The 25,748-nt window shown below is 37.0% G+C and overlaps 1 protein-coding gene across 7 annotated transcripts in view; it reads right to left on the minus strand.

Annotated features, from left to right (window-relative positions):
- SCN9A (sodium voltage-gated channel alpha subunit 9) overlaps positions 1 to 25,748 on the minus strand; it is a 181,522-nt gene that overhangs the window by 91,875 nt on the left and 63,899 nt on the right. For 4 of the 7 annotated variants that reach the window (XM_056110247.1, XM_056110241.1, XM_056110243.1 and 1 more), the window contains exons 2-7: positions 11,355 to 11,662; positions 6,896 to 7,014; positions 5,526 to 5,615; positions 4,450 to 4,578; positions 1,613 to 1,704; positions 408 to 617 (exon numbers count right to left, since the gene is read on the minus strand). In XM_056110247.1, the coding sequence (XP_055966222.1) occupies positions 408 to 617; positions 1,613 to 1,704; positions 4,450 to 4,578; positions 5,526 to 5,615; positions 6,896 to 7,014; positions 11,355 to 11,612 (898 nt within the window). In that variant the 5' untranslated portion in view covers positions 11,613 to 11,662. Of the gene's footprint in view, positions 1 to 407; positions 618 to 1,399; positions 1,492 to 1,612; positions 1,705 to 4,449; positions 4,579 to 5,525; positions 5,616 to 6,895; positions 7,015 to 11,354; positions 11,663 to 24,604; positions 24,623 to 25,748 lie in introns of those variants that run through there. The other 3 variants (XM_056110248.1, XM_056110242.1, XM_056110246.1) reach the window with 2 other exon arrangements.

Genomic DNA, 25,748 nt, shown 5'->3' on the forward strand with positions numbered 1-25,748 from the left:
ATACTATGATTAATATAATATAGAGCCAAATGATGATGTAAGTATAAAACATAATCATCTAGTAAGTAAATTGTGTATATTATTTAATGTAAAGACTAATATTAATTCATAAATGAACTTATTTCTCTGGTGAAATAAATAATTTTAACATAACTTTTTAAAAAAGACTTGTTAAACTATCACATTTCCAATACCAGAATATCTGTAATATCTTAGAACCAAATTGTCTAGAACACAGAAGAAATTCCCACTATAGCTTCTTCCTATATGTTCAATTACTTTAAAATAAAATAAGGCCATATTTCACTGCTGAAATAGTGATGTTGTTAGCCTTATTTTAACCTATTAATAACTGCAGAAACACTTTTACTTTTTCAACCTATTAATAACTGCAAAAATGTTGTTACTTTTCAATTCTTCTTCACTTGTATTCCGCATTATACTCTCGATCGTTTCATTATTTTCAAGTGGGTCCCTCACACATTTATACTTCAGGTTGCCCATGAAGAGCTGCAGCCCAATCAGCGCAAACACGCTCAGACAGAACACGGTCAGGATCATGACATCTGAGAGTTTCTTCACTGACTGGATCAGGGCCCCCACGATGGTCTTCAGACCTAGATATGGGGAGTGGGATGAAAGAATGAAGAAGAAAGGGAAGTACTTAGGATGAAATAGAGACTCTGAATGAGAAAGAGAAACAAAACAAGAGCTTTCCTAGAAGAAGTACATGCTTTTTGTCATATCAGTGGCCTCAGATAATCCAATTCCCCCAAAAGCCTACTAGCTATAAAAGATGAATTTGCTGTTTCATATAAATAGTCTGGCTCTGTATTTCAGTAAGTGATTAAAATTATAAAATATTTTAAAGAATACTCATTGTCAAAATGAATAATTCAGTTTCACCAACTATTCCATACTCATAAAGATACTTTTTAAAATTACTAATTTGATAACTGTCAAGCAAACCATCTCTTTATGAGTACACCAAGATAAAGAGACTGACTTATAGTATGTGGTAACAATTTACTAAATTTCAGTGAAGAAATGGTTTGTTGACGAAATAGTTGAAAACCATGTCATGCAATAACCCCATGCTGATATTTATCATCTCTCTCTTAACTGCATGAAACACATGAAAACAACTTGAAATTTTCATTCCTGTATAAACAAAATAGAAAACTGTATAGACAGGAAGAAAAATTTTAAGTTGAGATGTGAGCCAAGAGGCCATCTTCGTCCTCTAAATCCCATGCAGTTGATTAAACTCAAAGGCTGATTTTTCATGACTGTAAATAATATAAGAAATCAAATTCAATTAAAGTTCTATAAGAGAACATTTTCTTTGTCTTTCTTCCAAATGATCAAAGTCAGCCTCGGTGTTTAACTCCACTCTCACCTGGAATGACTGAAATTGTTTTCAGTGCTCGGAGAACTCTGAATGTTCTCAACGCTGAGACATTGCCCAGGTCCACAAACTCTGTCACATATCTGTAATAGGGGAGTTTATACACAAACACATTGACAACACACACACACAAACAAACAAAGAACAACTCCCAAATAGTTGGAGTTATGAGTGGCCTAATGCTTCATACCAATTTCTTCTTACCTGGAATTACAGAAATAGTTTTCAAAGCTCTCAACACTCTGAAAGTTCGAAGAGCTGAAAGATTGCCTAGGCTTACAAATTCTGTTAAATACCTGTAGAATTAAATCAGAGTTATTCAGAATTTAGATAGAGTTAATGATACTTACCTGTGCCTCTAGTCAAGGTATTTTCTATGATCGGAATTTCTTTTTTAAATATATGGCTCTACAAAATCTTTAAATCTGTTATAATTAATTTGATTTGATTTGACTCATTTGATGTGAACAAAAACAAATATATTATCAAATTGATATATATAAAATTAATATTCCCTAATAAATAATTAAATGTTTCAATTTATGCAGTGCAGATGTTTGATATCCTGTAAGTCATTGACAACAAAATTTGAAAACTGCATGCTAATTGAAAGAATACCCAGACGGCCACTTACTATACAATTCCATTCATATGAAATGGCTAGAGTAGACCAATCTATAGAGAGGAATTATAGATGAGTCATTTATAGGGAAAGGAGGGAAGAGAAAATGGAATTGGTGATTTTTGTGCTGATGAAAATATTCTGAATGAAATATTTTCCAGTCATAAAGGAATGAATTCTTAACATTGCAGGGGCCTGCATTATCTTTGAGGAATTTTACTTAGTGAAATTAGATAGAAGACAAATACTATATGATTTCACTCATTTGTGGATATAAAGAAGTAATGCAAAAAAACAAAAACAAAACTTTTGATGCTGGAGAGATAGTACAGTGGGTAGTGAGTTTGCCTTGGACGTGGCCAATCAGAGTTAGATCCCCAGTATCCCATAATGTTCCCTGAGCCCCACCACAAATAATCCCTGAGTGTAAAGCCTGGAGTAAGCCCTGTGCATTGCCAATTGTGGTCCAAAAAGTCTGACTACAGAGCAGTGGTTACCAGTTGGGGTGGGCAGGGGGAACAAACAAGGTGAAGTAGGTTAACGGGATGCTGGTGGATAAGGACTAGATTTGGGGGTGGGCATACTATCACATATACAATTGCTAGAAGGAGAAACTCTACTCCTGAAACCTATACAGTGCTGCAAAGTTTAAGTTATCTCTCAAATACATAAATATATAAGCAAAAATTCTAGTAGTGGTGATGACTGTATAAAGTTTGTGAACATACTACAGGACATAAATTTTATGCTTTAAAATGATAAATTTAATATATATAAATTATATCTTAAAAATGAGTGTGATCACAAGTTAATACACCAAGTATGGTGATTGCTTTGCACATGGCTTACTCAGTTTCATTCCCCAGCACTTCATATGGAATCCCTGAGTATTACTAGGATCTCTGAGCACAGAGCCCGGAGTAAACCCTGAGCACAGCCACACATGGACCCAGCACCCTTCAATGAGTCCCGCAAAAGTGCTTACTTTGTTGACATAATGTTTTATGCTTTTCTCTTTCTCTCTTTCTCTTTATCATTTTCTTTCTCCCTCCTTCCCTCCCTCCCTCCCTCCCTCCCTCCCTCCCTCCCTCCCTTCCTTCCTTCCTTCCTTCTTTTCTTCTTTTTTTCTCTTTCTTTCTTATTAGCAGGTGGGAGTTAGTATTGCTACAGAAATGTTACCATAGAAAGATCAAGACTGGTGGACAAGGAGGTGAGTCAAGGACCAGGAAATTGGAGACTAGTGCCATAAGGTTATTCTTCATTGTCCAGATGTCTCCAAAAGACATACATAACATTGAGGGACAGAGCAAGGAGGGCTCCCAAGGATGCTTAAGAAGGGCAGGGCCACTCTACGAGATACTCAACCAGGCCGTGTGACTTCATGATCTTGGACGATTGAACATGGTGCATGATGCACAATGAACTACTGCTCAGGGCCAATTGCACTGAGAGCCACCAGAGGCAGAGTCTGGGAGTGCTCAGAGGCCATCAAGGCTACACTCTGCACTGCTGGGGGTTGGAGATGGTGGGCAGAAATTGAAGGCAGGGCTTAGCATAAATGTTTCTGACAATATATTGGAGAAAGATAGGAATATGGATAAATTAAAATCATATTTCAGTGTTACACCATGTTAGACCAAGTAAGCAGTGAAAGTCCTCAGCAAAAGATTTACATTCAAATAATGTCTGGAGCGATAGCACAGCAGTAGAGCATTTGCCTTGTGTGCAGCCAGCCCAGCCAAGCCGGGTTCGATTCCTCTGCCCCTCTTGCTACCCAGCAAGCTACCGAGTGTCTCGCCCTCACAGCAAAGTCTGGCAAGCTACCCGTGACATATTCAATATGCCAAACACAGTAACAAGTCTCATGATGGAGACGTTACTGGGCCTGCTCGAACAAACTGATGAATAACAGGAGGACCGTAACCATGATCGAATGTCAGTTAATAATAAGATACTATATGTACAATTTAAGGCTTGAGGGGTTTTTTTGTTTATTTTTTCTGATCCTTATAGGTACTATTGGTTTTTAAGTAACAATTTGGGAAAAATATAAACTTAATTCTATCTCTCTCTATATACATGTATATATAAATATGCATATATTTACATTTATATGCATACTTATATTGTGTATACACTTATATGTGTAGGTATGTGCATGTATATACATAATTTATCCAATCAATAACTGAGCATAGATAAGGATTATCCATTTTAGTGACTTTCTGTACACTTGAGAAGGACATACTTTTTATGAGAAAAAATTAGTATTTGCCAATCAACAAATAGCTTTGATATAATATCATTTTAAAGTATCCATTATATTCATAAAAGACAGGCCCAAATTGTTCTTATTAGAACACACTATTCTGTCTGAGATTCCAGCAATTTGGGATTTCAAAAGACTGAAAATACTTACGCAAACACAATGACGACAAAATCAAGCCAGTTCCATGGGTCACGAAGGAAAGTAAATTCTCCTACGCAAAAGCCTCTTGCAAGGATTTTTACAAGTGATTCAAAAGTATATATTCCAGTAAAAGTGTACCTAGACACAAGAATCCATTGTGATATTAAAAGTGAAATAAATATAGCATTATCTCTATACAGCATTTAAAAAAATTAATAGAAGAAATACATCTATTGGACTGTGTCTATTGATTTATGAACCCACTCACTGTCACTGTCCTCCCATTGTTCATCGATTTGCTCGAGCGGGCCCAGTAACGTCTCCATTGGAGACTCTGTTGTTACTGTGTTTGGCATATCAAATACATCACAGGTAGCTTGCCAGGTTCTGCCCTGCGGGTGAAATACTCTCAGTTCCGAGAGGGGCGGAGGAATCGAACTCAGGTCGGCCATGTTGGCTGAGTGCAAGGCAAACGCCCTACCCCTGTGCTATTTAGAATAAAGTACAATGAAACTTTTTCAAGAAAAAGATTAAACTATTTATGTCAAAAATCTTTATAAAAAGTAGAAATATTTAAAATAATTAAAAATATTGGTGTAAGTCGGACCACAAAATTTGTACATTGTTTTTATCAGAAATATACCCAAGGTAAGTAATACACCCTTGTTCGTTGCTACGTAAACAAGACAGTAAATCTGGTAAGTTCATTCTTTTAGGTAAGGTAAAGGTAAAGGCCCTCCCGTTGATCGTCGATTTGCTCGAGCGGGCCCAGTAACGTCTCCATTGGAGACTTTGTTGTTACTGTGTCTGGCATATCGAATACTCTCGGTAGCTTGCCGGGCTCTCCGAGAGGGGCGGAGGAATCGAACTCGGGTCGGCCATGTTGGCCGCTTGTAAGGCGAACGCCCTACCGCTATGCTATCGCTCCAGCCCTGTGTAATATGCAATTACTCTATTTCCATACATAGTGGATTAATACAAAGAAGAGAATATACAATTTAGATAAAAGTATATAGCAGAGTAAAAAAAAAGTTTTCTATGCAGTAATTTACTAAAACAATATTAAAATATACTTAGTTACTTACTCTACATTCTTTGTCCAATCTGGAGGGTTATACATTGTCATAAATATGCAGTTTGTGAGAATAGTACACATGATAAGCATGCTGAATAAGGTATCTTAGAATCAAGGAAAATGACTTTTTTTAAAGCACAGCATTTAAATATTTTCAAATATTTCATAATAAACCTTGTTGAAATGCTACATTTTTAAAATTTTCATTTTATTTTTATTTTTGTTCACGATGACTTATTACACTCAATATTTCAGTACCAATCCCTTCACACCACCATTACCCTTCTCACAACCATTATTTACAATTTTCCCCAACCCCCACTGAAGCCTACCCCAAAAGCAGACCCTAAATAATTTATTTTGTATTGCTTTTTATTAATAATTTACTAAAATTATGAAAAAAACATTTTCTTAAAAGAAAGTGTGTGAAGATTGTTATTTCTCAAACTGCATCATTAAGCCCTTGTATAAGAGGTTTACTAACATGTTGTTACAAGTTAAGCCTTGTATGTAAATATTCTATTAACTGAAATTGGTTGTCTTCTACTTTACATCTCATCCAATGTGGTATGCTATTCTTGGTGTATCAGTGGTGTAGTGTATGAGATATTGAGCATTTGTGGCTGTGGAATTCTAAAATTTTGAATGGGGTGATACAACTGGAATTAAAGTTTTAATTGGATGGTGAATTTGGGATCCAGAAGACCCTGCAGCTTGCTGATCTCTTTCGGAGTCTCTGGATCATGTTAATGAGCTTAAATGGCGCCAGAGGCAGTTCATGGGCATGGCTTCCAGGCTCCCAAGAAGAACATGGGGATGGCAGGAGGTCACCCATCCCCAACTCTGTGATAGCCTGGAGATTTCGGTCACAAAACCAGCGTACCTGAGTTTTTCAACACATTCATTTCTGGATGAGGCTCTTCCCTAGTCTATGGAGTTTGGCCATGAGCAAGGCAGCAATTGGATTGTGAAAGTTTTCAGCTGTCGGGGCTCTGTTTGGGTGGGTGATAGACTCACGCATCTTCCACCAGGGTGCCCTGGATAAAAGACTCAGTCTGGTGCAGAGTCTGGATGCATCTCTTCAGTTTCTCCATCTCTTTAAATATTTATTTAAAAGTCTCTGAAATGCTACAACTTTTTATGAAAAATTACTCTAAATGAACTGATAAACTTCTTTGCCTTGAATGGAAAGTAATTTTCATGCTAAAATTACAATGTTAAAATTACTACTTTACCACATTTTCCAGAGATTTACCCCAACCTATATTGAATTTATATAATAAAACTTGAGTCCTTTCAGGTACAAAAGAATTAAACTTTATTAATAAATAAAATTGCCATTTTAAGGACCACTTTTCATAAGTATTTTGAAAAGGATATGAGTGTACTAAAATCTTAATAGACAGTCTTCTTAGAGTACTGAAAGGAGAGAGCATGTACAAAGCAGGTGTGGCATTGAAGCGAAATATTGCTTTCCCTTTATTCAAGACTATGAAAGTCTGAAGGAGCAAAAAGAAAACAATAGGAAATTGACAATCTAAGATTTCAGTCTAGCACATCAACATCAGCAGTTTACCTCTTCGTTTGGTAGTGCTGTTTAAAGAAACACTGTCATCAGACTCAGACCCATATAATACAATTCCAATACTATTGATGCAGCTATATACATTATATTGGACAATTGGCTCTAGCCTGTTTATTCTCAATAAAGTAAGAAGTGAGATACCTATGAGCATGAGTTCCCCAAAATACGGCATCTTCTATTTCTCATATCTAACAACATCCAAAGCATTAATAGTAAGTTGTGGCCACTGATATTTATTTAAAAATACAACCACCTTCTCTTTTATTACATTGCATATAAAGCAAACCAAATTGAAAAAAATAGTCCCTGATTTTGATCATAACATTTTGAGGTTTTATTACTAATAGATTATTGTCCTGGGTAATAATAAGTGTTCTGAATTATGAGTTCTTTTACAAAACATTTTCAGGGGCCAGAGCCATAGCACACATAAATATTTAAACTAGAAAATTCTTTTTTTCCTCTCATTTATATAATAATTTACTGAACACAAAGTTATATAATTATAAAACTATGGTGTTTGAAATTATAAATTATAAAACTAAGCTTCAAAGTGGGACAGAACTGATTCAATATAGAATAATCATCATTTAGTAGCTTATCAGTGTTCATATAGTATGTGAAATTTTCAAATTTGGGGTACATTTAAATTCATAGGAAAAGGGGCTAGTCCAAAAGTAGTGAGTGGTCGCAAGGTCAACCTAAAGTCAACCTGCAGCAAACTAAATTCATAGGAAAAGGTAGAGCAGCTTCTGATACTATAAGTGATATATCAGACATCAATGATATAAAGATAGACAAAGGACCTTTCGAATTAATACCCATAGCAGAGAATGGTAATTTATAATTTTGAAAAGTAGTTTCTTTTTTCTTATAGATAAAAACTTACCCTTCAAATAACAGTATTCACAACACTACCAAAAAGCATTTATATATTCATCACACATAAAAATGACAACATAACTTCTATTATTGCTTTTATTAACTGTTCATAATCAAGGATTTGATACTTCTACTCGAATATAATTTAAAATATGGACTTAGATCAAATGAAGAGTCATTAAAAAGAGTAAAAGCAACCCATGTTGGTATATCTGTGGGAGAGAAGAAACCCTCATTTACTGGTGGTGGAAATGTTGACTGGCTCAATCTTTTAGGAAAACAAAATGAACACCACAAAAAAACTAAGAATTATTTCATATGATCTAGCAGTCTACTTCTTTGTAGAAGAGACAAAAACTTTATTCTGAAAAAATATTTGCATTTCCATGTTCATAGCAGCACTAATCACAATTTCAATATCCAACAGCCCATGACTGGATAATTTCCACAACTACTTCTTTTTATCTAAAACTTAGATATTGCTTTCTATCTCACTGCAATGATTGTGCTTTAATAGTTGTGTTAATTTGTACAAAGTCTAGTTTCTGATAAAAATACATATTTCTATCAGAATGCTAATATTTCTCAATACAGAATTTTCCCTTTCAGAATAGTATTAGACCCATTAAAATGCTTTGTAATCTATTGCTATAATATTACCTTGTTTTAATGTGAATGAAAATATTAGATATTGATATAAATAGAAACATTCATGAGACAGATGTGTTTCTACGATAAAAATTTATTTTATTCAATGTTTTTGTTCTTGAGAAACTTCAAATATGTTTTCTTTCATTTGCTAGATCTCTTATCAAAAAATATTCACTTTTATTTGTATCTTAACCATGTCCAAAATTAAGATAACATTTGTTTACAAAACTATGTTTCAGAAGTAAATCTTTATACTTCAATAATTAAGAACTGTTTTTAAGTGAACTTTATTCTTTATTGTTTAAAGAAAAGTCATCAGCAAAAGTATTGTTGGAAACATTATGGAACTTGCTGATTTGGCTTTTTTGTTGTCTGATCTTTATCATCTTAAGACTGGTCATTTCTGTTGCTGTGCAAGAAATTATTGCAATTCCCATCTCATTTTTCTCAATAGAATAACCTTTAAAGCAGTTTCAAACTTTCTCCTATTTCTGTAATGCACTCAGCATTTTCTCATGTCTGCCTCTCTCATCATTGACTTCTCCAAGGACAATTTCTTTCCCAAATGGAAATGATTGGCACTGTTTAACAATCATTTCCTCAGATGTGCCTACATTTATTCCTACATATTAGGATTATTAAAGCCATGCTAACATTTGCCCCTCAAGTATCAGGGAATATTCTTAACTAGTTTCTTTCACACTATGAAATACACAGTTATAAAGTTGTTCATGATGGATTTAGGTCAAACAACATTCCAAACCCATCTCTTCACCTTAGCTAGCTTTTTTTAATTGAGTCACTGTGAGCAACACTTACAAAGCTCTCATGTTTGAGTTTCAGTCATACAATGATCGAACACTCATCCCTCCACCAGTGTACATTTTCCACAACCAATGTCCCAGTATCCTCCCCCTCAATCCCACACCTCCCCTGCCTCTAAGGCAGACAATTTCCCTGCCTTATGGAAATTATGGTCAATAATACAGACAATGTATTACAGACAAAGTATATGTCTGTAATATACATTGAAATTATGGTTGGTAATACAGACAATGAGAGGCCATCATGTTCGGTCCATTATTTACTTTCAGCACACATCTCCCCTCCCTAATGATCTCTCCAACTATCACTGACAGTGATTCCTTCTCTATTCCAGCTGCCTTCTCCCACAGCTCATAAGGCAGGCTTCCAACCATGGAGCAATCTTCCTGGCCCTTATCTCTACTGTCCTTTGTTGTTAGTCTCATATTATGTTATTTTATATTCCACAAATGAGTGCAGTCATTCTATGTCTGTCCCTCTCTTTCTGACTCATTTCACTGAGCATGATTTTTTCCATTCACTTATAAGCAAATTTCATGACTTCATCTTTCCTAACAGCTGCATAGTATTCCATTTTATAGATGTACCAAAATTTCTTTACCCAACACCCACGACATTAGTAAAACTGTACAAGAAGAAACCTCCAGTCCCATAAAAATAGGGAGAAGAAATGAACAGAAGCTTCCTCAAAAAAATACAAATAGCCAAAAGGCACATGAAAAAAATGCTCTACATTGCTAATTATCAGAGATGCAAATCAAAACAAGGAGACATCATCTCACACCACAGAGAGTGGCACACATTAAACAGAACAAGAACAACCAGTACTGACATGAATGTGGGGAGAAAGGGACTCTTTCATTTTGGTGGGAATTCAAACTGGTCCAGCCTTTTTGGAAAATAATATGGGCATTCCTTAAAAAACTAGAAATTGAGCTTCCATATGACCCAGTAATACCACTTCTGGGGATATATCCAAGAATGCAAAAAAGCACAATATAAATGACTTTTGTAGCACTGTTCACAATAGCCATAATCTGGAAACAACCTGAGTGCCCAAGAACAGATGACTGGTTAACTAGTTTATTAAGCAAATAAAAACCAAATTGCTGCTTGTCTGAACTCTGAGCAGCAGTTAACATCATCAAGTACTGAAACTATTCCAATGCTTTATATTTATCACTACGAGAAAAAAAAATTCTTCACTTTTAAACATGTTTTTACTGTGTGTTAAGAGGTTTCCAACTTATTCAGCTACTCAAGTGACCATCTTTCAAGTGGGAAATGTCGTACATGTCTCAGCATGCCTGTACTGCTATCCTATTCCTACCTGGCTTTGATTCACATCACCCAACACACTACTTGCAAATAAATATCAAACACATCTTCCTAGTTCTTCTAATAGCTTCATCCTAACCCCATTTTATGAGCCATTTAGAGATCCTGTCCTCTTGTCCTTATTTTTGGACGAGGATTAAGTATAATAGACTTTGCTGACCATTTCAGATTCTTCTTTCTCTGCAACACACTAACTCACATGGTTCTCTAAACTGCAGGAGTAGTGAATGATCTTACAGAGGTACATGAATTCAGCTGTCACTATCACTCAAATAACACTATGAACATACCTTAGTTCTCTAGTTAACTAATTATTCTATCTACTAGTATGCACTCGTCATGCGTTTTTATATTAAAATTGATTAAGATTAAAGACAGCAAAAGTAGTGTGTTAACATCAGAAATAGTTTTGATAAGTAGAAAAATTACTATCTTGAATAACCTACATGTGTATTTAGTTGAAAATTATCTTTTTTTCCCCCACTAATTTCAACATTGTCTCAATTTTAAAGACAGTTCTACGTAGAAAGAAGCAATCCCAAGTACAGAAAAACTCACTTTTTTGTCAGCATAGTAGGGGTCCAAGTCCTCCAGGGGCTCTGAGACCAAGCCTGGAGGGATGTCCCCATAGATGAAGGGCAGCTGTTTGCCAGCTTCCAAGTCACTGCTTGGCTTTGGACCTTCTTCTTCATCATCTTTCTTTTCTTCCTTAGGTTCTTTTGCTTTTCCTTCAGCAATACGCTGTTCAATAAGTGCAAGAGACTGTTTTGTGAAGTGGACAAAGCTGTGAGGTCCTGGGGGAGGCAACATTGCCATCTTTTCATCCTGTATATTTTATTTCCCTTTCAGCTTCTTATATAAGAGGCCTAAAAGAAAACAAAGAAATAAAGACTTAAAATGTTTGACAGCCAGGGATGGCGCATTAAATAATACTAATACTACTGACGATGTGGTCATAAAGAAATATTTAAGTTTAATCATTCTGTAATGCATTCACAGAATTATTACCATGTGAAATCACAAATACTAAGTGACTACTCTATAGACTACTTTCTATGCTCCCTAACAAGGTTGATTTAAATTTTTGAAGTAAAAAAAGAGATAATTTCATAAAGAATTTTTAAAATCCCTTTATTTTTACCTGAAATCATTTTCAGTTCAACTTAATTCAGGGGTGCTATTTTAAGTCTGTAACAGTAATTCTGTTAGTTCTATTCACCTAGCTCTTCTTTTATCCTTAAACCATCTATCTAATCCTCTCTTAGCTCTCTTAACATACTTACAACCTCTGCCTCTCTCTAGGGAAAAAGTTAATTTCTGTAAAATGAGTAGTGGAAGGTTTTTTTTACAAAGTGTGTGTGTATGCGTGTGTGCGTGTGCATGTGTATATAATATAAATTATGTAATATAAGTCAGAAAAATATTTTACATTTAAAAACATTATATAAATAATCAAATTAGGGACAAAAGGTGAGAACTTACAACAGGTCCTTCAGAAATTTAAAACATAGTAAGAGGTTAGTGTGAACAGATTTATGTTCTTAAACTGGAGGATAAATAAACAGATTCTTAGAGTGTTGTAATCTCTGATGCTGAACAAGGAGTAAGCAGAGAGCCTTAATATCACAAGTAAATCACAAGTAAAGAAATGGAAACAAAAATTAATAACATCCCTAAGAACAAAAGTCCCAGTGCAGATGGATTAATTGGTGAGTTCTATAAAACTTTCAGAGAAGATTTATTGCCCTTACTCCTTAAACTCTTCCAAACTATTGAGGACACCAGAATTCTTCCTAACATTACAATTATAACCAAAGCAGACAGAGACATTTCCAGAAATGAAAATCACAGGCCAATATCCCCAATGAACACTGATCCAAAAACCCTGAAAAAAAATGTAGCTAACAAAGTCCAAAAACATAAAAAAAAACATATATTCTGATAAAGTGGGATTCATCTCAGGGTTAAAGGACAGTTCAACAAACTAAAATCAGTTAATATAATGAACCACATGAGTGAAAGAAAAGAAAACCATCATATAATCATATCAATAGATGCAGAAAAATACTTTAATAAGACCCAACATTAATTCATGATAAAAACATCCATTCAAAAGAACACATGTAATAACTATTCAAAAGAATGTATGCACACCATTAATACTACAGCACTCAGTACAATAGCTAAGATTTGGAATCAACCTAATTGTCCAATAATAGATAAATGGATCATGAACGTGTGGTATATATATGTATGCTGGTGTATATATACAAAGCTGTAAGGAATAATGAAATCATGCGATTTGCTTCAACATGGATGGAACTGGAAAACATCACATTAAACAAAGGAAGCCAAAAGAAGAATAAAGCAAGATAAAATGATTTTATCACTTATATTTGGTACTTATAATAAGTGAGTGAAGGAATGCAATTTTTCAAGGGGGAGGGGGTATCCAGATCAACCTTGGCCACAGAGACATATGGAGGAGAATGAAAGAAATAGTGGAGGGGAGGGGAAGAAGAGAAAAATGAGAAGCAACAGCAGGTCAGGGGATTATGGTACAAAAGTGGTGCTAAGGAATGACAGAATCAAATATTCAAACCAGGGAATCAAAAACACTGAAATCAAGAGACCCAAACTTTAACAACCAAACTTAAAATGGTGCCTATCAAGAGTGCAGGCTTGACATGAGAAAATGCTCTACATCATTAATCATCAGGGAGATGCAGATCAAAACCACAATGAGATACCATCTCACACCTCAGAGACTGGCCCACATTCAAAAAAACAAAAGCAACAGATGCTGGCTTGGATGTGGCGAGAAAGGAACACTCCTTCACTGTTGGTGGGAATGTCCACTAGTTCAGCCCTTCTGGAAAACAGGATGGACGATTCTCAAAAAATTAGAAATTGATCTCCCATTTGACCCAGCAATACCACTCCTGGGAATATATCCCAGAGAGGGAAAAATGTATAGTCGAAGTGACATCTGCACTTGTTTGTTCATTGCAGCACTCTTTACAATAGCCAGAAACTGGAAGAAACCTGAATGCCCAAGAACAGATGACTGGTTAAAGAAACTTTGGTACATCTACACAATGGAGTACTATGTAGCTCTTAGAAAAGATGAAGTCATGAAATTTACATACAAGTGGTACAACATGGAAAGTATCATGCTAAGCGAAATGAGTCAGAAAGAGAGGGATAGGCATAGAAAGATTGCATTCATCTGGGGGATATAAAGTAACAAAATATGAGATTAATACCCAAGAATAGCTGAGATCAGCACCAGGAGGATTACTCCATAGCTTAGTGGTCAGTCGGGCATTCTAGAGGAAAGGGCAGCTCAGATAGAGAAGGGAGCACCAAATAAAGGGTGTTTGGAGGATCCTCCCAGGAGGGGAGATGCGTGTCGAAAGTAGACTATGGACTGAACATGTTTGCCACTCAATGCCTCTTTTGCAGACCACAACACCCAAAAGGAGAGAGAGAACACAGGGGATTGCCCTGACACAGAGGCAGGGGGGGACGGGGGTATGGGGTGGGGGGGGATATTATCCATGGTGGTGGAAAATGGGCACTGGTGGAGGAATGGGTATCTGATCATTGTATAATCGAAACCCAAGCACAAAAAATTGTAAATCTACAACTGTATTTCATGGTGTTTCACTAATAAAAATAAATAAATAAATAAAAGAGTGCAGGCTTGGCAATCCCATTCATAATCATGCCTCAGAAAATCAAATACCTTGGAATTGGCTTAACTAAGGAGGAAAAGGATCTGTGCAAAGAATACTACAAACGCTACTTCATGAAATAAAAGAGGACATGAGGAAATGGAAACATATCCCCTGCTCACGGATTGGGAGAATTAACATTGTCAAAATGGCAATACTCCCCAAAGCATTGTACAGATTCAATGCAATCCCTATAAGGATACCCATGACATTCTTCAAAGAAATGGATCAAACACTCCTGAAATTCATATCGAACAATAAGCCCCCATGAATAACTAAGGAAATTTTTGGGAAAAAGAAGATGGGAGGCATCACTTTCCCCAACCTCAAACTCTACTACAAAGCGGTGTTAATTAAAACAGGGTACTGGAATGAAGGCAGAGCCACAGACCAATGGAACAGGGTGGAATATTCTGACACACACTCTCAAATATATGATCATCTAATTTTTTGATAAGGGAGCAAGAAATTTGAAGTGTAGCAAGGAAAGCCTCTTTAACAAATGGTGCTGGAAAAACTGGACAGCTACATGCAAAAAAAGGACTCATTTTTTGCATGTACCTAACTTGCACCATAAGGGAAAGAAAGAACATTATTGACCAACTCAGTCAATCCTTGTATGCCTCAGGAATCTATAGCTTCAACAGAGGAAAACTTATCTAACAAAAATGACCATAAGGTATATACTTAATGCTTCTTCTTGATTTGATATATTACTTTGTTTAAGCATATAATACTGGCAGGTCTTTTACAAACAAATGTTTTCAGTAGTGGATTCCAAAGTTTACAAAAAATTACACATTTTTTGGTATATTCTGTTCAAGCACAGAACATAGACCATCATGGTTTCTTTTTGTTTTGTACCTCCACCTAACACCACGCACAAAACTCAGATCAAAATGGATTAAAGATCTCAACATCAGAACAAACTCCATAAGATACATTGAAGACAAGGTTGGCAAAACCCTCCATAACACTGAAGCTAAAGGTATCTTCAAAGAGGACATGCCATTGGCCAAGCAAATGGAAACAGAGATAAACAAATGGGACTACCTTAAGCTAAGTAGCTTCTGCACCTCAAAAGAAACAATGACCAAAATACAAAGACAGTCTACAGAATAGTAAAGGATATCGATCCAATACCCATTGTATAAGAGGTTAATATCAAGGATATACAGGAAACTGGTTGAACTCTACAAGAATAAAACATCCAACCCCATCAGAAAATGGGGCGATGAAATGAACAGAAACTTTCTCAAAGAAGATATCCAAATGGCCAAAAGGCACATGAAAAATGCTCTTCATCACTAATCATGAGAGATATGCAAATAAAAAAATGAGATATCTCACACCACAGAGACTGACTCACATTCAAAAGAACAAAATCAACTGGTGTTAGCACGGATGTGGGGAGAAAGGGACTCTCCTTCACTGCTGGTGGGAATGCCAGCTGGTTTATCTCTTTGGAAAACAGTATGCACTCTTCTCAAAAAATTAGAAATTGAGCTCCCATTTGACCCAGAAATACCACTTCTGGGAATATATCCAGGAGAGGAAAAAATATAGTAGAAATGACATCTGCAATTGTATCTTCATTGCTACACTGTTTACAATAGCCAAAATCTGGAAAACAACCTGAGTACCCAAGAACAGATGACTGGTTAAAGAAACTTTGGTCCATCTACACAATGGAATACTCTGCAGCTGTTAGAAAATATGAAGTAATGAAATTTGCACATAAGTGGATCAACATGGAAATTATCAGTGTTAATTGAAATGAGTCAGAAAGAGAGGGATAGGCATAGAAAAAATGCACTCATCTGTGGAATATAAAGTAACAGGATAGGAGACTAATACCCAAGAATAGTAGATATAAGGTCCAAGAGGTTTGCCTCATGTCTTGGAAGCTGGCCTCACATGCTGGGGGGGGGGGGGGGAAAGCAGCTCAGATAGAGAAGGGACCACCAACTAAGGAGTGTTGGGAGAACCCGTTCAGGTTGGGAGATGCATGCAGAAAGTAGAATATAAACCAAACATGATGGCCACTCAATACCTCTACTGCAAACAACAACACCCAAAAGGAGAGAGAGAACCAAAAGGAAAGCCCTGACACAGAGATGGGGTGTGGGGTGGTTAGGGGTGGTGTGAGGGATATGGGGATCATTGGTGATGGATAATGGGCACTGGTGGAGGGATGGGTACTCGATCATTGTATGACTGAAAGGCAAACAGGAAAATTTGTAAATAAGTAACTGTACCTCATGGTAATTTACTAATAAAAAAGAAAAGTGCAGGCAAGGGCAACATAGGGGGTGGGGAATGAGACTGTCAAGGGTGATATGGGAGGGAACCTGGGAACTTTGTTGGAGGGAAGTTTACACTGGTGGTGGGATTGGTGCTGCAATAACGTCTCTCTAAATCTCAGTTATGAATAACCAGTGCTTTAATTAAAAAAATTGAAACCATAACAAAATATGAATCAAAGGAACCTTCCTCAAGATAATTAAGTCCATCTACAGCAAGCCTATAGCTGGTATTATTAATGTGAAAAACTGAAAGCATTCCCTTCAAGATCATGCATAATATAAGAATGTCCACTGATTACACTTTTATTCAATATAGTATTAGAAGTCCTGACTGCATCAATTAGGCAAAACAAAGAAGCAAACAAACAAATCAAAGGGTTCCAAATTGGAAAAGAAATCAAATGATCACTATTTGCAACTGGCATGGCAATATACATCTAAGACCCTAGAAATTCCACAAAAAAGGTTCCTAGAAAAAATATTTCAATAGAGTAAAATGGCTGGCTACGAAGTCAATACACAAACCTCAGTCCCATTCTTATATTCAAAGAATGCATCAGAGGACAAAGCAATCAATGAATCTATCCTATTTAAAAATAGTGTACAAAACATAAGTTATCTAAGAATCAATTTTTAAAAAGATGTGTGGGAGATCTATAGCATGAAAACTTTAAATCACTTGAGAGTGAATACCCTTGGAAATGGAAAAATAATCCATGCTCATTTATTGGAAGACTCAATGCTGTTAAAATGACCATTCTACCTACATAATTAAATAGATTTAATGCAATTCCCATCCAAATTCAAACTACTTTCTTCGAGGGCCTGGAAAAGCTAGTAATCAAGTTTGTACGGAATCAAAAGAGATCCCAAATAGCCAAAGCCATACTGAAAAATGAGAAATCATAAGGTATCTGATAACCTATTTTGGAATTCTACTATAAAGCAATAGTGATAAATCTGCATGGTACTAGAATAAACAGGATCTCTGATTAATGGCTCAGAATCAAATCCTAAGAACAAAGCATCATATTTATGGTCAATCAATTTTCAGTAAAGAAGCTGAAAACATGAAATGGAGTCAAGATATCCTCTTCTACAAATGGTGCTTGGAAAAACAGAAAATCAAATGTACAAAAATTAAAGCTGGAATCCATACCTAAAACAATACATAAAAGTTGATACAAAGTGGATCAAAGATATTGAGATCTGACTTGAAACTCTAAAATACATTGAGGAAAACATAGGCAGAATGATCCAAAAACTTGGACCTTAAAGGTGTCTTTAATGATTTGATACCACTGACAAAGGTGATGAAATAAAAAATAAACAAATGGGATTATACCAAATTAAAGAAAGCCTGCATGGTGAAAGAAACATAGGCTAAAACTAAATGATAGCTAACAGAATGGGAAAAGTATTTCCATTCAACATATCACGTTGTGTAACCAGTATATATAAAGGATCAACAACACAATAAAATTTCTTAAAAACCTTTCCAAAAAACAGGGAGAGGGAATTAAAGACCAGTTCCCAGAGGAAAACAGGGCCGGTGGCACATGAAAAAGTGTTCAGCACCACTTATAATTCGGGAAATCCAAATCAAGGTTATAATGAAATATCTTCTGATACCAGTGAGAATGGTACATATCAAAAATAGTGGGAAGAATCTGTGTGGAAATGCGGTGAAAAAGAACTCTTCTCCAGTATGAATACTGCCAAGTTCAACCCTGTGGAAAACAGTATGGAGAGTTCACAGACAATTTAGAATTGGTCAGTAATATGGTTCAACAATACCACTTTGGGGCATCTACACCCAAGACTAAAAAAGAAAAACAAAAACCAAAAATATCCATTCAAAAAGATATACAAACCCCATTATTCATTATAGTATTTATTACAATAGATAAGATATGGAATCAATTTAGGTTCCCAATAACAGAAGTGTTGATTATGAACACATGATGCAGATACACAATGGAGTACTATGCATTTGCAAGGAAAGATGAAATCATGCAATTTGCTGCAACTTTGTTGGAACTGGATGTCAATCATGTGGAGTGAAGTCAAAAGAAGGATTAATATAGGATGATCTCACTTATCTGTGATATATAGAATAACTGGAAAGGGAAATACAGTGTAGTAAAGTAGGCATAGTTACATCACTGTTGACCTCAGAGTACAGGGGAAAGGACAGAAAAAGAAAGAATTTAAGAAGGGAAGGAAGATCAAAAATGAAAGTAATAGGGTAACATAAGTCAGGGTTCTCAAGTATACCAGTGATATGGGAAAGTGGTATAGCAATATATCCAAAGCACAGACACAACAACCCTGAAAATATAAGATCTAAATAACGATCATCAAATTTTGAAATGTGCTTATTATGGTTGGAGTTGTGGGCAGGGATGGAGCATGGGAACACTGATGGAGGGAAGCTGACACTTGGGTGGGACTGGTGTTGGAATATTGTATTCCTAAAACTCATCTATCAGTAGCACTGCACTGGCCTGCACTGGCCTCCATTGTTCATCGATTTGCTTGAGCGGGCACCAGTAACATCTCCATTGCGAGACTTGTTACTGTTTTTGGCGTATTGAATATGCCATGGGGAGCTTGCCAGGCTCTGCCGTGCAGGTGGGATACTCTCTGCAGCTTGTCGGGCTCTCTGAGAGGGAAGGAGGAATCGAACCTGGGTCAGCCGCATGCAAGGCAAACACCTACCTGCTGTTCTATCACTCCAGCCTAATATTAATAATTATAATAATAAAATTAGCAGTCTCCTGCCTCCGCCCCTGGCTGTCCTCACCGGGGCCCCTTGGAGGAGGATGGGTTGAGTTTCTCTCCCCACCCCGAGCAGAGCCCTGGCAGCTGAAGAGCTTCAGTTCCAGCCACAGTCATGCTTAAGACCACTCTCCACACATTCGGACGAGCCACACGCATGAAGGAACCGGCCGAGGAACCCAGGTGTGCGGGACCCAGGGTGTAGATCTCCAAGCTTTCTCGGATTGGAACTGGGGCCTCCTCCACCCTGATCCCCATCTCTTCCAGTATGTAGGCATTACACCCACCAACTGCCCTGACGCCGCGTAATCCCATCAATGGCCAAGACCCAGAGACTATAAAACCCTGCTCCCAGAAGTACACAGCCGCATTTGCGGCCCTGCAACATCTCATCATCTAGTTCTTACTCTGGAGAACTTGGCAGGCTACCAGAAGTATCCTGCCCACATGGCAGAGTCTGGCAAACTCCCCATGGCGTATTCAATATGCCAAAAACCAGTAACAATTATGGGTCTCATTCTCCTGACCCTGAAAGAGCCTCGAATGTGGCACTTTTTAAAATCTCATGGCTAGGACGAAGGAGACGTTACTGGGGCCTGCTCAAGGCAATCAATGAACAACAGGAAGACAGTGATACACTAATAATAATAATATTGTAGTAATGAAAAACACAAGGGCATGGGTAGAATGGGTCTAGGGTACTTTGGTGGTATGTAAGGTCAGTAGGTAACTCTGAACACCAAGACCATAAATGTTAACATCACTGAAAACACTTTGTAAATCACGGCTCTTTAAGTAATACAAAACTTTAGAAAACAATGTAACAAAATTGGGGGAGAAGAAAAGAAATTTGAAAAATAGATTCCCGTTAAAAAATATTGTAATATGATTTCAAATGATGCCCAAAGAGTTTTCACAAATCTGAAAAAGAGGAATGAGGTGGGATTAAGTGACAAAGAGACAAAAACTGAGCTAAAGAGAGTTCAGGATTTAGGATGCTTGCCTTTCATACAGAAGATCCTTGTTAGGGCCCTGGTACCACATTCATAGCTGGGAACAACCTCCAAGCACAGACCTGGGAGTAATGCCCCTACACGACTGGGTGCCTGTGGGTCCCAACTAAAAAATAAGAAAAGCAAACATAACAAATGTCATAGCATAGAAAAGTATCTAAAAAGATTAGAACATAGAAAGCATAATAAATTCAAAGAAGAAAGTTTACACAAGGAGGAGGTAGAAGAGACAAGTTATTTCAAGGATTATCTATTCAATAATGTTTGAATTATTCAATAATAATTCAATGACCGAGCGGGCCCAGTAACGTCTCCACTGGAGACTTTGTTGTTACTGTGTCTGGCATATCGAGGGCTGGAGCGATAGCACAGTGGGTAGGGTGTTCACCTTACAAGCGGCCAACATGGCCGACCCGAGTTCGATTCCTCCGCCCCTCTCGGAGAGCCCGGCAAGCTACCGAGAGTATTCGATACGCCAGACACAGTAACAACAAAGTCTCCAATGGAGACGTTACTGGGCCCGCTCGAGCAAATCGACGATCAACGGGAGGGCCTTTACCTTTACCTTTAATTCAATGACCACTTTTCCCACCATGGCAATGTTCAAATATGAAGTAGTGGATCTAGTTAACAGGTTAAAGCTTCAAAATCAACCTATGAAATAACTGAAGTCAAGCACTAGGATTCCATTTCCAGTTTAGCTAGAAAGAAACAGATGGGAATGAGAAAAGAAAGACTCCTTTTGCTTGTTCAGTACCCATACTTCCTAAAATGTAGCTATGTAGCTTGTCTATCAACATGTCAGATCTATACACCAATATTACAGTCATTTCTCCCTTTTATGAAACTGCTACACGAAGGCAGAAACAAGCCTGACCAGTACCAATGTAGTATTTCATTCATAAATATTAACAGATACCAAGGATACATTGGTAGTCAAGGAGTACCAAACATAAAACTGAATAAGATGCAGATCAACTCTTAGCTCCAAAATAAAGAAAGTAATTAAGGTAGGAGAATATTAAGTGATTAACATAAGTGTTCTCAGAAATATTTGTTAAGGAATCTATTACAAAATTAAAGAACAGGTGGCCTGAGAGATAGTACAGGGGTAAGGCACTTATTTTATATGTAGCTGACCTTAGTACGATTCCCAACAACAGGAGGTCCTAGATGTTGAACTCAGAGTTCACCATTACACTGGGGACCATTCCTCCATACCCTCCACGCCACACACACACACACACACACACACACACACACACACACACATCTCAAGATGGTTCTCTTAAGAAATCACTAAAGTGGGGACTCGAGTGATAATACAGTGGGAAGAATACGTATCTTTCACATGGATCACCCAAGTTCGATACCTGGCACCATATGTGATTCTCTGAATACCATCAGTATTCAGAGTGCAGAACCAAGAGTAAGCCCTAAGCAATAGGTCTCCTTCCACCCCTTTTCCCAGAAAAAGAAATCACTGAAGTGAACCTCAGCAGTAACTCTGAACTAAATCACTATAAAGGTCAAATGTGGGCTGTACTCACACATCATGCTGACAGAGGTCTCAGTGGCCTCTAATTTTTCTTGGCACATGGCAGGTGTCTAATAGACGAACCTCAAACAGCAATTCCCAGTTGATTTATTAGTGTCAGAATATCAGCTCCATTGTGGTTCAGGTAGGACTGCGCTTATATTAACCTCGTTTAATTTTGTGATATCAATTGTGCTTTTTCAATTATTATTAGCACACTTTAGCTTATATGTGATGTCCATAACTAAAGAATGAATTGTTCATTATTTTAAACTGTCTGCCATAGGATTTCTTAGCTCTTAATGAATAGCTTTTGAACTTCTTATAGGCATTAAGTGGTATTTGAATTTCTAGTTTCTTTCATTGTGATTAGAGGGATTAAGACTTGATATTTCCAATCTCAAAGGTCAGGAGAATGATTGTGTGCTCATAGTTGTGGCATAAATTGGAATCTCTTTTATATTTCACCACCAAGTCTCTGCACATCAAAAATTCTATTGATATAAAAATAAAATCGATTAAATAAAATATTTTGAGGATCTACAAAATTATGTCAGAAGTATATTAATTCAAGAAAATTCACAAACATAAAATAAATAAAATAGAATGTTTTATGTCATTGTTATCTAACAAAAATACCTTTGAAATGTCACTTCTCTGGAAATGGCGATATTAGATAAAATCTTGCTGGGGTGGTTTGGTTTCTTAACATATCCTCAAGGTTCTATGACATTCATACATAAGACTTTAAAAGGCATTTAAAAATAAATCATAGCTAAAATCAACAGGGATACTTAGGCTGATAATACATAAACTGATACGATGAGAATACTATTTTATATGAAACGTGAGTCTCACCCAAACCATTCACTTTAACCTAATCATGAAAAAAATTTAAATCCCAATTTAGCAAATTCTGCAAGATATCTAAGTCACAGTCCTTCAAATACTCATGGTCATCAAAAACAAAGTAAGGCTGAGAAAAACCCTCGTCTGGAGATGCCTAAGGTGACATGAGAGTAAAGATACGGGAAAATAAAAATGACAGTAGAGAAAGTTTAGGAAATCTGAATAAATAAAATTATTTTAATAATAATCAACGGTTTTATTACTTGCAACAAAATATCATATTATAAAATTAGCATTATAAAATACTTTTAAATAAGGGATATTGGGCACAGAGTATATTAGGGCTCTTTGTTTACTAGCTGCATAATTTTTCTGAAAATCTAAAGCTCTACAAAGATAAAAGTTTATTTTAAAAAATTAAATAGGGGACGAGAGCAGTGCAGTCTCTGCCCCCGCGCCTCGGTGTTCCTTCCCGGAGTCCCTTGGAGGGGAGCGGGTTGAGCTTTCCTCCCCGTCCCGGCCAGGGCTGCGGCAGCCGGAGACCTCCAGGACCAGCCACCACCATGCTGAGACCACTCTCCGCACACCTGAAGGTACTGGCAGAGGGACAAAGCCACGCGGGTTCCGGGGCCGAGACCTCCAAGCCTACTCGAATTGGAGTCGAGCATCTTCCACCCAGATCCTCCAAATTCCAGTAGGCGGGGGTCACACCCACCACCTGGCCCCCTGGCGCCGTGTAATCCCATCAGCGGCCAAGACTCAGAGACTATAAAATCCAGATCCCGGAACCGCGCGGCCGCAAATGCGGCCGCGCGACATCTTATCAGAACTTTTCTTTATGACATCTTATTGTCTCATTCCTACTTTGGACAAACTTGCAGGCTTTCGAATGTAGCCTGCCCACAGGGCAGAGTCTGGCAAACTCCCCGTGGCCTACCAAATATGCCAAATACCAGTAACAATGATGGGTCTCATTCTCCTAAAGAGCCGTGAATATAATCTCAGGGCTAGGATGAAAGAGACGTTACTGGGGCCTGCTCGAGGCAATCGACGATTAACAGGATGATGAAATGAAATGAAATGAAAATAGGGGCTGGAGCAATAGCACAGCGGGTAGGGCGTTTGCCTTGCAGGCAGCCGACCTGGGTTCAATTCCCAGCATCCCATATGGTCCCCTGAGCACTGCCAGGGGTGATTCCTGAGTGCAGAACCAGGAGTAACCCCTGTGCATTGCCGGGGTGATGTGTGACCCAAAAACCAAAAATAAATAAATAAATAAATAAATAAATAAATAACAGGTATATAATTACACTATGATTAGGAATTTTTTTTCTTTTTGGGTCACACCCAGTGATGCACAGGAGTTACTCCTGGTTCATGCACTCAGGAATTACTCCTGGCAGTGCTTGGGGGATCATATGGGATGCTGGGAATTGAACCTAGATCGGCTGTGTGCAGGCAAACGCCCTACCCGCTGTGCTACTGCTCCAGCCCAAGGACATTTTTTTTTTATTATAAAAATGTAAGAATGTCTCAGTAGAGTCCAGAGAAATAGCTCATTAACCTTACTGTATGCTTTACATACAGGAAGTTCTCGTATGATTCTCAGCAACAAACACATGGTCTCTCAGAGAGCAACCCCACCTCCACCAGTATGGGCCTGGGTGTGGACCTAAAACAAACAAATCAAATAAAAACAAAAAGCAAAAAACAAACAAACAAAAAAACCAACAAAACAAAATGTCTTGGTAAATTTGACTTCATCAAGTAACTGCATTATCACTTTCTATATTATCAATGACGTACCTAAACTTTTTTAAAAAGGTCTACATATCTGATCTACTTTTAATTAAAGTCAGTCATGATTAATACTTTAAGTAATATTGAATAATACAAGGGAATATGTTTGATCAATAAGAGACCCATTAGAAAAGCTGATCAATTTTTCAATGTCATTAAGCTTAGAAAGATAATATTCTATGAATGCGTTCTCTTAGGTAAAGAATGAGCTTACAATCTATAAACATAACTAGACTGGAGTCACAATGTCTGGTCCTAATTATAGTTGAGAGTCATTATGACTAAGTTGGCTAAAATATATCTCTGTAAGAGATGTAATTTGTGTGCTCTTTTAGAATAAGGATTGTTTTACTCACTTGGTAGTGCTAGGTATACTAAATTTTTTAAAAAATTTCATTATATGTCTATCTCAATGATGCTTAATGACACTTAAAAAACTCAAAGAGCTTCTTGTGTTACTTTAGGAACTTTAGAGTTAAACTAAGACAAAAGACTCCTACTTGATTCAGAAATTCTTTTTTTACTGTCATCTTAATACCTAATACCATCAATAAAATGCAACAGATAGTTTCATCTTGTTAGGGATACATTGATCATTTCTTAAAACTGCAGAGGTTTCTTTGGCACTAAATATTTTAAATTTCTCTGCCATGTTTATTCTTTATTCTATTTTTTTTTTTGGCTTTTTCGGTCACACTTGGTTATGTTTAGGGGTTTCTCCTGGTTCTGCACTCAGAAATCACTCCTGGTGGTGCTTGGGGGAACATATGGGATGCTGAGGATTACCAAATAGAACCTACCATTCTGGAACTGCCTTGAAATACTTTTCTTTTATGGGAGGACATGAAACAAATTGTTTCAGCCATCATTTATTACTAAAGCAAAGGCCACAGTTATCATGTGTTTTTCTAAAAGCATATTTTTATGCC

The sequence above is a fragment of the Sorex fumeus genome, unplaced genomic scaffold (genome assembly GCF_029834395.1).
Source record: "Sorex fumeus unplaced genomic scaffold, SorFum_2.1 ptg000009l, whole genome shotgun sequence".
NCBI classification, from domain to species: domain Eukaryota; kingdom Metazoa; phylum Chordata; class Mammalia; order Eulipotyphla; family Soricidae; genus Sorex; species Sorex fumeus.